This window comes from Pelodiscus sinensis, chromosome 1, assembly GCF_049634645.1.
Source record: "Pelodiscus sinensis isolate JC-2024 chromosome 1, ASM4963464v1, whole genome shotgun sequence".
NCBI classification, from domain to species: Eukaryota; Metazoa; Chordata; order Testudines; family Trionychidae; genus Pelodiscus; species Pelodiscus sinensis.
The window spans coordinates 113,854,913-113,871,959 of NC_134711.1; the positions used below are offsets into that span (position 1 = coordinate 113,854,913).

The 17,047-nt window shown below is 42.4% G+C and overlaps 1 protein-coding gene across 2 annotated transcripts in view; it reads left to right on the forward strand.

Moving 5' to 3' along the window:
* The window catches only part of PIK3C2G (phosphatidylinositol-4-phosphate 3-kinase catalytic subunit type 2 gamma), a 383,327-nt gene that overhangs the window by 142,785 nt on the left and 223,495 nt on the right, over positions 1–17,047 (forward strand). For both annotated transcript variants that reach the window (XM_075897745.1, XM_075897746.1), the window contains 3 exons: positions 3,569–3,764; positions 7,394–7,516; positions 16,876–17,007. In XM_075897745.1, the coding sequence (XP_075753860.1) occupies positions 3,569–3,764; positions 7,394–7,516; positions 16,876–17,007 (451 nt within the window). The remainder of the gene's footprint in view (positions 1–3,568; positions 3,765–7,393; positions 7,517–16,875; positions 17,008–17,047) is intronic.

Here is a 17,047-nt window from a genome sequence, read left to right on the forward strand (position 1 = left end):
GCAGAGTGCCATATTTTAGCTCCATTATATTGTCTGCTCCCTTCATATTCCTTCAACAGTCACAATGTACATAAGAATGTAACTGAGAAGTCCAGTATCTGAAAGCTTATCTATGATTCTTTTGATACTTGTCATTTAAAAAATATTTTCCTGTTCTGATTGAACCAGTGTCCTACCACTTTCAGTGTGGAACTATGTAAGAAACAATGAAACCCACAAGACATATTTCAACAAACTGAGGTTGTAGTTGGCATTTTAACATGCTTCTGAGCTACATTTCACTATATTTTACAAAGAGATGAGGAAAACCTTTGGTGAATTGTTATTATTGGCTTTATCTTGCAGCCATTGACTTCATTGGGACTGCCTGCAGATAGCCAGGGACTATCTGTACATACTTTCTACTCTGGACAAATTAAAAGCCTTGGTCTTCACTAAATAATTGCATCCAGGGAGCTGTTGACTGAATGCTCACAAACTCTCACTCAATTTAATCCATTTCAGATCAATTGGATTTATGTACACTGTTCTGGCACAAGAGAGCTATCGGCTTTGTATAATAAAACAACCTTTTCTTTATTTCTAAATAGTCCCCTTTCTCATTAAATCTGTATTGGGGCTCCTAGGACATGTAGATGTGGTTATATGTAATTCTGTGGAGCCCAGAAGAATACAATTAAAGGCTTAGTATGGAAATTACAAAATTGTTTACAGGAGTTACAGGGACATAGAAGTGACTTTGAGGATAGGAAAAGGTCCCAGGAAAAGATGCAGGCAGTACAAAAGGAGGATAAATGAATAGGAAGAAAAAGGAGAAGAAAAAGAGCAGAGGAGAGAAGTATAAATAAAATGAGATTGAAGTGCATTATAAGAGAGTTTTGTTAGTCTATCAAACTATAAATGTATTCTTTATTCAGATCTGGAAAAGCCGTTCCCAACACCACAAAAAGCAGTGTTCTAGTCATTCTTTTCTGGAAGTGTGATTTGTAGATATCATTCTAGGAATGAAAGTTAAAACAAGTTGGCACCTGCCATGTATAATTTCCAGTTGAGCTTAACTTAGCCTCCTTTTACACTGGCTCATTAACTTCAAAGGGACTTTAACATATGCTTACAATTGAGCACCTACCAAAGTGCTGAATCAGGACCATATATGGCATAATATACTCTGACCCCCTTACCTGTGCACACTTGTGTTGGGGCAAGCAGTGAGATAAGATATAATGAAAATGTCTAGTTGAACTTTAAACTCTTATTTTGTCTGAGACAAGAAGGGTGCAATAATTTTGGAGGGTACTGCATCTGTGAAGTGTAGAATTTAGTGTGTTTTGTATGACCTCTCTGGATATTTTAGAATTGATTGCAACCTGCCAACCTGACTGGCACCATCTTTCTTGCTTGCTATTCATATCAGGTCTCCACAATCCATTCTGCAGCTCTCCTACAACAAATGGAATTATAATGTACCATCTCAATTTATTTTAGACACACCATCTCTGTAATTTACAGGTCCTGTATGAGCAAATGGTCGCAGTTATTTTAAGATAAGATCACAGTGACATGCTTTTAAAATATAGTCAGTTAAATTACTGCAATTGCGATGAGATTGGGAAATGTTACCATTCACCTAAAAATTCCAGATTTCAAGCACTTATTGCAGTAGGGAAATAATCAAATATTAATTAAAATATGTGCACGTTTATCCTAGTAAGATTTTGAAAATCTTACAAAATTACTGACAGGTTTAGAAATGTATATTAACCTTAATATTATCTGCATGTACTCTATAATAAAACTGAAAGAAATATTGATCCTCTCACTTCAGGGAAGAAAATTAACTTGGATCAAGCAGCTATTTACCCTGTACTACAGTATTAAGCAAATAGATATATTATGGATCCTTCGGTCTTCAGCTGCAGCACCCTATAATGGCCACTCTGAGAGTCATTAGAAATAGGTGGACTATTCTTAATTACCCATGTACTTTGGGAAGTTAGGGGAACTGTGGGAGGAAAGACATGGGCAACCTTAGTGTATTTTAAAGCATACAACCTCTAGATCAGTGGTCTCCAACGTTTTAAAGCATGAGATTATTTTTTAATATAAGTGCAATCGAGGATCTACCTCAAACCCAAATACCCTTGCCCCGCCTCCTTCCGGCCCCTCCTCTGAGGCCCCACCCCTGCTCATTCCATCCTCTCTCCCCAGTCCTCACTCATTTCTATCAAGCTGGGGGCAGGAGTTTGGGGTGCAGGAGGGATTCAGGACTGGGGCCGGGGTTCAGAATGCAGGCTCCAGCTGGACACCACTTACCACAGATGGCTTTTGAGAGGTGGTGCAAGGGGTAAGGCAGGCTCACCTCTGTCCTAGCCCTGCACCACTCCCAAAAGCAGCCAGCAAACTCTCTCTATCCCTGCCCCCCTCTGGTCTGTGGAGGCGGGGTACAGAATAGAGCGAGGGGCACCCTGAGATCAATATCCCCCTTTCCCTTCTTTCCATCCCCTGCACAGGAAGCAGGAAGCTCCCATAGGTAGGAGAGGGGGGCATCTCCAAGGCAGAGGGCAGGAGCAGCAGGGCAGTGCTCCTTGGGGCAGTTGAAGTGCCAACACTTGATAGCCTCCTGGCCAAACTAGTAAGGATCACCTGTCAGAGGCTCCAAGATCTACCAGTAGATCCCCATCTACTGGTTGCTGACCACTGTTCTAGATTAACCAGTAGTACCCAGCACATTGCACTCTGACTGTCTCCCTTCCTTGATCACATGCCCCCTACTCCTGGAGCCACCAGAAAAACTAACATAGATCCCTTCATACCACTCTATTTCAGCCCATCTAGTTGGGGCTCCAATTTACATCTTGCCCTAAGAAATATGAAGAATGCAAATGTTGCTAAAAGTCACAGAAGCAAAACAATAGAGAATTGGAGCCATTATCTGTTGTATGTCTGAAAACAATTGTACTCTATATTAATAAATTACTATGTGTGTCCCACAATACACGTGGCAGTAATGGCATAGTATTAATATTTAACTTGCACTTTAATCTAATTGCGTTGATACTGCTCTGTTTTTTTAATTGCTCTCCATTTTCCTATCCATTTGTTTTATTGGCTTCTCTTCTCCATTGATCCTCCTTTTGTATTGTCTGCATCTTTTTTATGGGTCTTTTTCCTAGCCCCTAGGCCACTGGAATGTCCCTGTAACTCCTGTAAACAGTTTTGTAATTTCCATACTAAGCGTTTCATTGTTTTCTTCTAGGCTCCACAGAATTACATTCAACCATATCTGCATGTTCTAGGAGCTCTAAAACAGGTTTAACAAGAAAGGAGCATATTTAGAGTTCTCTGCTCTTCTATTTTATTGCCAGGTCCCCTGAAGTAAATACTTGCTTAGCTGGAGAAAACATAATAAACATCCTCACAGAGTGGGAATTAAAACACTGGAATAAAGTATCTGAAGTACATTTTAATACCTTTAATAGGAATAATTTCAAAGCCATAATTAATAACTCATAATAAATATGATTCTTTACCAATAATCAATTGCTAATCTTTCTTTCCCTTCCTCCAGTCTTGATAGAGAATGCTGTGACAGAGCTGTCTGCAGCCATCTCCCATCTCATCTATGTTTTCAGCAGAAGCTTTCACACGGATTTTCAGCCTGCAAAAATACTTAGAAGCTCTTCATGCGTGGCGGTTGATGTAGATCCCCACTTTAGCTTCACTGTTTATGCAGCCCACAACATCCCCGCAGCCTGGCTGAAAAGGTAGGAAGTGCCAGTAGTTCTCTTTAGAAGGGCTTCTTTCCTTCACACACATGACAGTTAGTTGCGCTGCATAGTTCCTGCATGTGAACAAAGTTGTTTTGTGTTGCTAATATAAAAGCATTGGTCAAATTCAGATCTAGGCTAAACAGAGGCAACTCTTATTATTTTCCAGGAAGCGGCACCCATTTTCACCAAAGATAGGATCTGTTTGGTGCATGATAGGTAGGGGAGCATAGGTGGAGGTCTCAAGAGGCAACCTAGGCATCTGCACTAGACAAGTGTGTGAGAGAGGACAGAAGCAGGGTGGGTAGCTGTCCTGACAAGTGTGTGTCAGAGAGATAGCTGGCAAGAGATAGGGTTGTAGAAAAATGGGAGAGAGGGCTTTCCTACCTGCCCACAGAGTGGGCTGTGGCAAGGGTGCATGTGAACCCTGCAGAATGAGTGGCTCAGCCATCTTGCTGAGTCAATGACACTGCACCTGCTTACAGCACTGAATTTGACCTTAATAATGTCACTTATAATAGATGGGTTTTAAACCACTGTTACTGGGCTCTGCCTATGCAGTGACCATTTTTATTTACAGATGATGTTTAAATACATCTGTAGCTTTATAGAGTTTATCTGGCGCATTAAGCACCACAGAGAAAAACAGAGGGAGACACTTTTAGTAAAATGGGGAAAATTATAATGAAAATAATCTCTGCGACACTATTTATTTGTTTAATTAGTGTGTTTTCATATGGCTGGTTTTCCGACTTGATTGTAAAGTGAACACTTTCCCCTCACCACACCATAGCAATCAAGAGATGGTCAGATGACTACTGTCTAGCAGTGTTATTGTTGCAATGGGACATGCTATTTTCCAGATTTTTATTAATGTTTTTCCCAGGCACCCACTTTTGCTTGAATTTCAGATGGTTAATTAAAACACAGTGGGATAATTTGTGCTAGAACATTAGCAAAGGAATGTGCTATACAGCATTTAGTGATAATTAGCAGTTTAATACAAATTTCAGAAAATTTGCATTACTGAAGGTAATAGCTACCGAAGCCATAATCACTGCTCTGATTCTGAAGATGGTTGTGTTGTTTGCAGTGTGTTTTATTTTAAGATTTTACCATGAAGATGTGAAATTACACATGATCCTAGAGGCTGCTGATCACATGAGCTCCATCTCAATACACAGACTTATGAGAAAATGAGAACCATTTTTCTTTCCAAATCTTTCCAACAGTCAGCAGCTAAAATAGTTTTCCTTTCATACCTAACTTTCTCTGGTGCCTTCACTGACTCCCTGTCTCTTTTCACATTCAGATTTCTCATTAATTCTTCTGACACTACACAATTCTGGCCATCACATCTCAGCCCTTGCTTCTGCCTGTTCACAACCCTGAACCCTATGCTCCTGCAGTTCTTCTCTTCTTTGTTGCTTCCTTTGTCTGCCTGTCCCATGTCTTCTCCTAGACTGGGAGCTCCTTCTGCCTCCTGCTTCCTACTACACCTGGAATTTTTCCTATTCTAGGAAAAAACAAGCCTCATTTCCACCAATTTCTCCTTAAAACACACTTGTGCTGGCTGGATTCCTATCACTGACTTTCACCTCTGAGCTACGGATTCTGCATTCCTAGACTTACTTCTTAAAATAGATAATGTACAGAACCTTACAAGTTACAGAACAACATAATGACGCAAATTACATCTTGTTTATTGTTATCCTTTCCGCCTCTTATCCTCTAATTTTATCTATGCTTTCCGTGTTGTCTGTATCTGCCTAATTTAAACCCTGGTCTTGCAAAGATTTTAGCTTAATGCACTGTAATCAGTCCTGTTGACTTAAATTAAACTATTCACAGCATTTAAAGTTAAATATAATTCTTTCTAGTAAGGAGGCCTTAGAGCTTAAATTATTTTGGATAGAGTCTGTATTCTTACAGTGTTCTATTGCAATGTATACAATAAAATCCAGGGCTCTGTCTTGTCGGTGTTTATTTTCTGGTTCACAATGTTACAATGGCAGATATTAATTGTAAGGTAAAGTATGAATGTCATTATTGTCATGTTCAGACCAGGTGCAAGTCCTATTAGCTATAACCATTGCATCCTTTTTTCTTCGTGGAGTTCTCTATGTTGATTATCCCCCTCAGTTAAACAGAAATCTGTGTTCTATAATAATTAATATTCTGGAAAAGATCAACAATGATTCTTATGAAGAAGGCAAAAATAGGAGGCTCAAGTCGCCAACCCCCTTCAGATTTGCTGTCCAAATCTGACTACTTTGCTTTATGCTATGCCTGTAGTTCTTCCTCAGAATCAGACTGGAAGGAGACAGTGTTTTGAAAGAAGGCAGAAAGCTTTCAAGAGCAGGTATTCTTATATTTCACTGTTTGGGGCTAATATTGCATATGATTTCAATGATGTTGATTCTGAAACCAAACCTCAGCCCTGAAACTGTTTTGAACCCAAAACTTCAACCATAATCTAAGCCCAACCAGATGAGTTACTGTCACTGATAAACACACACACACACACACACACACACACACACACACACACACACGGTAGTAATTACACAACTCTGTAAGCATTATCATCATCTTTAAAGAAGTGAAACTTTGGGCACAAAGAGGTTTACTGTTGCCCAATATTACACAATGGAGACCTGATCCTGTGCACCTGAAAGTCAGTGGTGAAACTCTGATTCCGGTGGTAAAGGACTAGGCTAGGTCAATAATGGATGGTTACAGACTGAATCCTGACTTTAAAGGAATAAAGTCTCAGAGGGGTAGCTGTGTTAATCTCTAACTTGAAAAATGAGTAGTCCTGTGGCACCTTAGAGACTAACACAAATATTTAGTTGTGACGTAGTGTGGGTACCTTGCTGGTTGCTAGGCTTGGGTTGTGAGTGACTTCCACTGGCTGCTGGCTGCAGCACGGCCCAGAAGGGCAGGGGATGAGTCATTATTCAAGGGGGCTTCGAACCTGTCTGACAAGTTATCTCCCAGGGAGTGGAACAATGGGAAGAAGGGGAGTGGAGCCCTGGCTGGGGGCAGGGCTGGAAGTGAGTCAGGGAGGTTTCTAGCTGGTTTCATGGAGGAAGCAGCCTAGGCAACGGGCTGGGATTTAGGGGCCCAGGCTCCCCTATCTCAAGGGGGGCTGAGGCATCCTAGGCCTGCCCTGTAACCAGATTATATCCGTGCTGTGCTGTATCCTGGAGAAGCAATAAACTCCCTCTATTCTACTGGCTGGTGGAGTCTGTCCGTGCCATTACGGGGGTGCAGGAGACGGGAAAACCCCAACGTGCCGTCACAATAGTATCATGAGCTTTCATGGGCAAAACCCACTTCATCAGATGATGAGCCAGAGCAGAAATAACAGAAACTAAGTTATTTATAACAGGAAAAAAAAAAGATACCTGTCAATTGTAAGACCGGTGCTAATGAAGTGGGCTGGAAGTGTCCCATTTTTAGCTTTTGATGTAAAAATGCAGTGTTAATACTAACATGATCCTTATTTTTTCACTTCTGTCTATAAAGATGAGCCTTAGAGCATTCTGAATAACTAACTCCAAATTTCATCTATAAGGTATGTTAAATTATAATTAATCGTTTACATTTCTTTTTCTTTGTAGCTACAAAGCTTTTTCTTTTTCCTGTTCTTTAACGTATGCTGGGAAGAAAATATGCCAAATGAAAAATTGCAAAAATATACCAGTTAAAAAGTCTTTTTTTCCCCTGGCAAACTGGAATGAGAAGTAAGTTTTAATCTTCATTTGAACAATGCTAGTCTTCTTCACTTTACACAACCAATGTTAGATTCTAACAATGGGGGAGGGAGGGCGGGGAGGGAAGGTGTCCTTTAGAGAAGGTGTCAACTGATTTCACAGGTAGTAATAATGTTCTAAATATACCTGTATGATGATAAAAATTGATACCTGGACATACTCTCTAATCTGTCATTATCTTGCATTTCAGACACAAATTGTGGGCCACAAGATGCCTTTGTGCATGGATGTACCCTTGTATGCAAATAGATTCTAGGGATTAGTAAGTGAAGTGCACCTCTCTGTGTATAATGATAATAGGGATGTAAAATCCTATTTAATTGGCTAATGGGTTAAACATATTGTTTATCCAGTTAACCAACTAAAGTAAGGTGAGCGGCCCCTGTCCGTGGGGCTGAAGCCAAACACTGCCCACAGCAGGCGGGAAACTGTGCCAGCCCCACCAGTGAACCTTAACTGGTAAGCCTTACCTGTTAAGAATGAGGCTTGGCAGTAAACCAGTTGACTCTTCACGCCCCTAAATGATAGCAATTAAAAAGGTCAATAGTTACCTTACTGTGGTAGAGAATGTGGTTTGATAGGTTTAAATTGCAGTTTATTCCTCCCCTTATTCACATGCTCAGGAGCAAGTAATGATGCTGTGCACAACAGACCAATCAGATTCCCCAGAAGAAAATCATAAACCCCTTAGATGTAGCCTTTTTGGAGGGCAGAGGGAAAGTCATTTGGAGCAACTTGGATTCTACACTCCGATATTATAGGACTAACGTAATCATAGAATCATAGAATAATAGGACTGGAAGGGACCTCAAGAGGTCATCGAGTCCAGCCCCCCGCCCTCAAGGCAGGACCAAGCTCCATCTACACCATCCCTGACAGATGTCTATCTAACCTGTTCTTAAATATCTCCAGAGAGGGAGATTCCACCACCTCCCTTGGCAATTTATTCCAATATTTGACCACCCTGACAGTTAGGAATTTTTTCCTAATGTCCAATCTAAACCTCCCCTACTGCACTTTAAGCCCATTACTCCTTGTCCTGTCCTCAGAAACCAAGAGGAACAAATTTTCTCCTTCCTCCTTGTGACACCCTTTTAGATATTTGAAAACCGCTATCATGTCCCCCCTTAATCTTCTTTTTTCCAAACTAAACAAGCCCAGTTCATGAAGCCTGGCTTCATAGGTCATGTTCTCTAGACCTTTAATCATTCTTGTCGCTCTTCTCTGTACCCTTTCCAATTTCTCTACATCTTTCTTGAAATGTGGCGCCCAGAACTGGACACAGTACTCCAGCTGAGGCCTAACTAGAGCAGAGTAGAGCGGCAGAATGACTTCACGAGTTTTGCTTACAACACACCTGTTGATACAACCTAGAATCATATTTGCTTTTTTTGCAACAGCGTCACACTGTTGACTCATATTCAACTTGTGGTCCACTATGACCCCTAGATCCGTTTCTGCCATGCTCCTTCCTAGACAGTCGCTTCCCATCTTGTATGTATGGAACTGATTGTTCCTTCCTAAGTGGAGCACTTTGCATTTCTCTTTATTAAACCTCATCCTGTTTACCTCTGACCATTTCTCTAACTTGCTAAGGTCATTTTGAATTATGTCCCTATCCTCCAAAGAAGTCGCAACCCCACCCAGTTTGGTATCATCTGCAAACTTAATAAGCGTACTCTCTATCCCAATATCTACATCATTGATGAAGATATTGAACAGTACGGGTCCCAAAACAGACCCTTGAGGAACTCCACTTGTTATCCCTTTCCAGCAGGATTTAGAACCGTTAACAACAACTCTCTGACTACGGTTATCCAGCCAATTATGCACCCACCTTATCGTGGCCTTATCTAAGTTATATTTGCCTAGTTTATCAATAAGAATATCATGCGAGACCATATCAAATGCCTTACTAAAGTCTAGGTATATGACATCCACCGCTTCTCCCTTATCCACAAAGCTCGTTATCTTATCAAAGAAAGCTATCAGATTAGTTTGGCATGACTTGTTCTTCACAAACCCATGCTGGCTATTCCCTATCACTTTATTACCTTCCAAGTGTTTGCATATGATTTCCTTAATTACCTGCTCCATTATCTTCCCTGGGACAGACGTTAAACTGACTGGTCTGTAGTTTCCTGGGTTGTTCTTATTCCCCTTTTTATAGATGGGCACAATATTTGCCCTTTTCCAGTCTTCTGGAATCTCCCCTGGCTGCCATGATTTTTCAAAGATCATAGCTAAAGGCTCAGATACCTCCTCTATCAGCTCCTTGAGTATCCTGGGATGCATTTCCTCAGGACCTGGTGACTTGCTGACATCTAACTTTCCTAAGTGATTTTTAACTTGTTCTTTGTGTATCCTATCTTCTAAACTTACCCTCTCTCTGCTTGTATTCACTACGTAATAGGTTTTTAGTAGGTTTTTCCTTTGTATTCCTCACAATGGCAGGCCCTGTTGTTGCTGTAAGTATCCTATTGGACAACAAAATTAAGCAGACATAAGGTCATGACATTTCAATTGTGTTTTTTTTTCTTTTGCTTGATTTTTGGTGTTAAAGATGTTGTCAGCACTAAAGGAGAGAACTACAATGCTCACTGTTTGTACGTCTACAAATGCTGGTTAAAATGCACAATCGTTCTCCTTCCATTATTCTTTTTTCTGTATTTATTTTCAATTATGGTCTCCATTTGAATACCGTTTTCTTTGCTTAGCTGGAAAACAAAGGAAATTATTTGCTAATGCATGTGAAAGGGTAAGAATCAGCTGTATCTGAAGGAGAAAAGAACAAAACAGAGTTGTCCTTTTATTAAAAGAGAGCTGATTCTGATTTGATTTGTGGCCTGCCAGTGATTCCATTTTCAGTCAGTTCAAAAAAGTAATGAGGAAAGTGCTGCTTGGGAAGCATCGGGTGAATAGGTCTCTTGTGGGAACTCTTGACTGTCTAAGAAATAGTCATATTTCTTATATGCATCTCAGAAAATCTGCACTTACCCGAGAAGATTTTTTTCCAGGTGTCAGAGACCCATCTCTTACAGCAAGAAACTTCTCAGCAGAAGATGTCCCAGTAAAAAGATTGTGTCACCCCATCTTCAGCCTTAATGTTCTTTTAATTTAGCTTCTTGTATTTAGCTTCCAGGGTTTTTTAATTGAATAAAAACAATTTAATTATGTTGATACCCAAATTGATTATAATCAGTGCTGGAGACTTTAGAACAGGAGTGCTAAATTCCAGGCCCGTGGGCTATCCCTGGCTAGACTACTTGCAGAATCTGGCCTAGGAATCCTAGAGGGCTAAATTACTGTCCATTACCATCCCCCCAAGCTCCTCCTCTTCTCACAATTGCCCTGCCCTCTCTCCATCGTGGCCCCCCGTCCCTCAAGAACGTGCTTTGGGGCATCACTGGAGGGGCCTGGCATAGGGAGGCAGCAGTGGTCACTCTGCTGCGCTCCAATTCCCTGCAGCTTCTGCCACCGCGTGGAGTGTGGAGGAGCTCAGCTGCTACTGCTTCCTCATGCCAGCGCCCTACCCTGGAGATAGCCAAAGCTTCATCCTCAGGGATGGAGTGCCAGGGAGGGGAAGAAGGTGGGGTGATGGAAGGAAGGCAAGGGAAACAGAAATGGACAGGCCCCTGTTTCCTGCCCCTCCAGGATTCCCGGGACAGGTTGCACAAGTGCTCTGGCTGTGGATGGTGCATAGGCTGGGAGTTGGAGACCCCTGCTTTAGAGTCACTACAGACCTCTGCATGTGCACTCATGGAGTAACTTATAGTAATAGTAGCTAGCCATTCTTATATGGGCTGGCAGAGGACAGGGGTGAGACATACTTTGCCAGTTGGTTTTACAGATATTTGCTGACAGCAGAAGAATTGGTGAGGTTCTGGAGTCCTGATTTCTATTCCACTCTCTGGAAAAGGGCATCCTCTAGTGGGCACAGAGCCTTCTGCTTCTTTTCCCTCTCTTGTCCCATCTTCTCCAATCTCTTCCAGTCAGTCCCTCTCTTCCCTGCTCCTGGCTACTTGCCCAAGCAGTCCTAATCACCCTCTGCACTGCAGCGCCTTGTCAGGTCTGGGTCCTTTTTCCTTCCGTGCCCAGTTCTCCAACCACAATCACCATTGGCTGCTAATCCTATTTCCTCCTATGTCTAAAATAAGGTTTTGCATTTGACTATACCTTTTAAAGTTTGAGCTATGACCTCAAATAATAAGAGGTGAACTTTCAAATTACTAGCAGTTGAAGGTTGCAGTGTGTCATGATGATAGGGCAAGCTATGACTTGGGCCTTTTATAGTCCCTCTAACGTGCGCCTCTCAGATGACAGTTGCTTCCTTCAGGTCATTCAAGAGCAGAGCCCTAGAGTTAAACTATTCTTTGACTAGATCTCTTAATTGCAGCCTCTTCCCCACCTCCCCCTTTTCCCAATTGCATTTGGCTCCTGCAAGAAACTTTTTCCTGGAACTTTGTGACAAGCTGGTGACTGAAGTAACTCCAAATCTCTCAGTCAGAGAAAAGGGTTAAAACAGAAGTCCTACATGCCTGGGTCTGTCTTAAAGTTTGTAATTTCCCTGGCATCTTTGGGAAGCCTCACTAATGCAGACCCATATCATAGGGCCTATGTATCCATTCCTCTGTAGCTCCCCAGAAGCTGATAGCTGAATTCCCTCTACATCTCTAGAGAGGGAGTTTTTAGCTGTTCAGTGTGGTTGATCTTAAATCCAGGGCCTTGACTGTATAATTTGCATGGAAATGACATCTCCTAATTAATTGTTCACTTAACACCCTGGATGTTTATGCAGATCTGATTAATCTCTGGCCATTGCTTTGTTTCCTATTTATTGTTCTTGACAGTCCTTTTTTTTTATTTAATCCACATCATCAGACAGAACAATATGAAGCAGATAAACTGAGGTATACACAGAATATTTCTAAGTAATATTGTTATCTCCCATGTTCTGTACACAGCCTAAATCACTTAACATTTTCCTGATAAGCAATAAGGTCCTGGATTTGATCTGTGGGCTTCAGTTGACTGATACTCTAGCCATTATTAAAGTCTGCACTTGATATAGCTTTCTTAAATTCCTGCTTTCAGTAGTGCTATGTATTTTATCACGACAAAGTCCAAGTGAAGCCTGCAGCAAAAGAGAAGTTGAGAATCTATATCTTGTAATATGAGGGATATTTTTTCCACTTGGTTACAAGAGTAATGAGAGCTCCCGGCATCTGTGAAGGTGGTTGCCTGGTTTATGAGTAATCTTTTATCTCCTATATAATATAGTGCAGAGCTTCCTCCCTTCCCACCTTGCTTCAGATCTTTTAAGATGTTTAAGACTGAGTGCCCATGTTTTAGGATCACTTTGTTTAGGATAAATGGAATTGATGGGCTGCAAATGAAAGGACAGTGTGGCAGGCTGAGATCAGGAGGCTGCAGAAGGCCACTGGAAGGCACTCACGTGGAGAGTTGGGTGTGTGGGTTTATGTTCCTGGAGCAGGCATCCAGAGACTGCAGCCCCGCCATTAGGACACCTGAAGCTCATCTGGAGTCAGCCTGGAGGGTGAAATAATTAGAGCCCCTGCTGCCAGTTAAGGCTATGGGCACACAATAAAAACTTTCCCTCGGCCAAGGCAGGGGGGAGGAGAAAAGGGACAGACCGGAGGAGAAGTGAAGAGAAGCCAAGCCAAGCAGAACAGGAGACAGACCCAAGGCAGCCAGCAACAAGGCCTGTTCCAAGGCTTCAGGGAGGACATACCCAGGGAGGGCCGCCATTCAGTGGGGCAAGGGCCAAACCCCACAGCCCACTCAGGGCTACCCCCTACAGGGTCCTGGGCTGGAACCCAGAGCAAATGGGTGGGACCAGGTTCCCGCCAACCCTCTTCCTTGCTGGTTGGGCTGCCAGTAAGGAAAAAGGGGAACCCTGTGAACTATTGGAGGGACTGACCTCCAAAACCCCAGACTGGACAATGATGAAAAGGGCTCTTGGAGTAGGGTGCCCTTGCCTTCCTGGCAGTGGTAGGGACCCCGCGAGTCTCTGAGGCACACGTAAAGACCTGCCAGGAAGCACAGGATCCAGGAGGCTTAGCCCAGACTTGCCACAACAGGAAATAAAATTGATCTTGAGATTTTTAAAACAGGCTGCTTTCTCATCACTTCTTGAAATGCACTAAGTTCTGGAAGAGAGAACAAAAAATAGTGCACCAGTCATTGTCTGGAAACAGTAAGTAGGGATGTTTGGAAAGGCAGGTGGATGCATATTAATTTCTTTGGAACTAGACTGCTCTTTACACTGAAATAACGGAATATAGATGTTTTTCTTTATTAAAAGGAGGGGATGTGCAGTACAGTAATTATTCACTTAACACGTTTTCACGATAACACGATTTTTTCGGGGAAAGTTTTTTGAACAACATGACCGTTCCCAAAATAACACAGTTTCCCCAGCCAGCTGGTTGCCGGCGGCTGCGTGCGGCTTCCTCCACCTACCTGCAAAGCAGCAGAGGGTTTGCCGCGCCGTGCCCCGGCAGCCCCCTCTCGCCGGACACCTTGCTCCCACTCCTCCGCCCCCACTTGCAGGCCGGCGGCTGGGTTTCCCCAGCCAGCTTGTCACTGGCGGCTGCGCAGGGATTCCCCTGCCTCCCTTCAAAGCGGCGGAGGGTTCGCTGCTTGTCACGCCGTTCCCCAGAGACCCCCTCTCGCCAGACGCCTTGCTTCCTCTCCTCTGACCCAGCTTGCAGGACGACGGCTGGGTTTCCCCATTGTCCACTTCTTGAAACGCAACCCCCACCTTTTCCATTATTTTCAATGGGAAAATTGACCCTGCATAACACGTTTTCACTTAACACCATCATTTTCTGAAACGCACCTACCGTGTTAAATGAGGAATTACTGTAGTTGGGGAGTGGCAGGATTTAAATGCTGGCTTAATCACCCAAAAATGTTTGGGGTTGATGATTAGAAAGTTCAGGACCAGTCTGGGGTAGATGGAAATCTCAACAGATGTTATGTTCTTCTCTCATTTATTCCAGTATGCCTTCAGATAAAGTCTTCTGAAATCAGTTACGCCAGATTTATAATAATGCAATTGACACTGGAATTTTTACCTTGCGTGTAAATTCTACATATCCTGCCACCTTACCCCTTGCTACTTCTAATCCTTATGTTTTCCTGACTGTTAAATAATTCCATTAGTGCTTCCTAGATTTATTCGCAGAATACACTTTTGAGAACACCTACAACTACATCATTTCATTAAAACATCTAGAATGCTGAAAATGTTTACTCAGTTTCATTTAGATTTATATAGTTTTTAATGTTCAGGATGGTTCAGATCTTCATTTTCTAAAAATCTGGTACTACCTATGCACAAGAGTTCTTTTAGCCTTGGATTCTGAATATTGATTTTTGTTTGTGAAAGAAATACATTTCATCTCAATATCTTTTTGCAAAATCTGGCTTTGCACCAAAATTTTCAGTGAAAATATAATATACTTTGTATAATATTTTGTACATCTCTGAACTAGTGACTCAGATTTTTTTACACAGGCATGAAAATATCTCAATTTTTAAAATTAGTGTTAACTGACATTTTAAATCAGGTCATAAAAACTATGGCAATAATTTAATCAGTCAGTATACTTCTAATGAGCAATGCAAACCTGAAGTGGACACTAGTTTCTGTAACTTGCTTTAAAATTGACAGATGTTGCTTTTAAACCCACACCTGCCTTTAAACTGCTTTGAAAAAAAGTTACACATTTGTGATATATGAATGAATTAGGGAATGGAATCGTCTCTTGATAAATACTAAAACAGACACACACAGAGTAACTTCAAGGGGAGATGTGTATATACATGTGATGGGGAATTTAACCCATTACCACTAGTTTATAATCCATTTTTCATTCACTGTTTATTGGAATGTGCTTTCTAATTATTGCCTTAGCGACAACCAAGCTTGTCCTGCCCTGCCCTCCTCCTAGTGGTTGATCATTTGGATGAACAAGATTTTATTTGCCTTTTTCTCATGCCATGTGATCTCAGGTTAACTGTTGGGAATCTTGTAACTATCTGGGCAGAATGTTGACTAGATCTGTCAATTGCATTTTCCCCTAAGGAATTGCCACCTTGCAGTTCATTCCTTATGTAAAAGGGGGAATGGTCCCACTATTGTGGGGAACTTTCCAGGCTTCTATACTACCCCGGTGAAATGGACCAGCGAAAGGATCTGAGTCCCCGTTCCCACTTCCTTTACCCAAAGGCCTCCCTGACCCTGAGGGCTCCCCTTCCACTCTCCTGAGTAGCAGAGTCTTCAAAATCCCAACAAGGCCGGACCCAGGTTTCCTGGGGCTTAATCCCTGACCTTGCAGTCAGTTGGGGCAGGGGCTAGCGTGTCCCCACTCCGGGGTGCTTTCTGCACACTGCAGGCTTTCTTGACTCAGTGATCATTTCATACAGTTCAAAGCAAATACAATTTATTAAACAACTGATTAATAAGAAAAGAATAAGGAGAAACGAAAAAGGTTAAATGAGAACACGTAGTCCTGCTCTGTAGCATGGGGACATCACAAACAGCAGTCTGCAGAGTGTAAGGACAGTTCACAGTCTGTTCCTTTTAGGTCCCATGGCTCTTTCTCAGGCCCTGGCTGTGCTGCAGGGGAGCTGCAGGCTTGCTCTGGCAGGACCCCTCTCCCAGTCTGGCCTGCAAGGCCTCTTGGCTGGTGGTGCCTCCCTGCCCAGAACCTCTCCCCCCACTTTGCTGATCCCAGCTGCTCACCACAACCAGCTGCAAACTGTGCTGCTTTGCCAGACTCCAGCTCCTCATGTTGCTTCTCTGACCCCTTTGGCTCTCTGGTCACTGTAGATCTGCTGCTCCGCACGGGGTCTGCACTCCTTGGGCTGTGAGCGTCTGACTCTGACACTGCAGGTCTGTCTCTCCACACAGACTGCTTTTCCTGCTGCTCTTCTCAGCTCTCTCTCCTTTTTCTCACAAAGACTCAGAAAATCCCAGCTCTCACAGATCACAGGACCTGGCCTTCTAATTCTCTCATTGATCTGTCCAATCTGTCAGTCAGGCTGAGCTGGAGTGTTGGACTCTTCCCATTGTCCCTGGGGTTTGTCAGTCTCAGGGCCCTGATTTCTCATGGACCCTTCCCCTTTTGGTACCGGGAGCTGGCCCACCAAAAACTCCCACTGAGTTTTAGTAAGGGGCTAACCATCCCCTTACACTTAGTAAGGTGTGGTGTGGGATGCAGTAAAACTTGAAAAGCAGTAACTGCAAATAACAATGTTAAAGTATGTTAGATTTCTTAAAATTGTGCTTTTTCTTTCAGAATCAGTTTTCCTCTACAAAGAAAATCTCTTCCTAATGAAACAATCTTGACAATAAAACTATTTGGAGTAAACTGTGTGTCTAAAAATACAGAAATTCTGGCTTGGACATATTCCCCCTTGTATCAAAAACAGTAAGTAGATTTTTTAAGTGGTTTTTTTTAATTGTGTTCT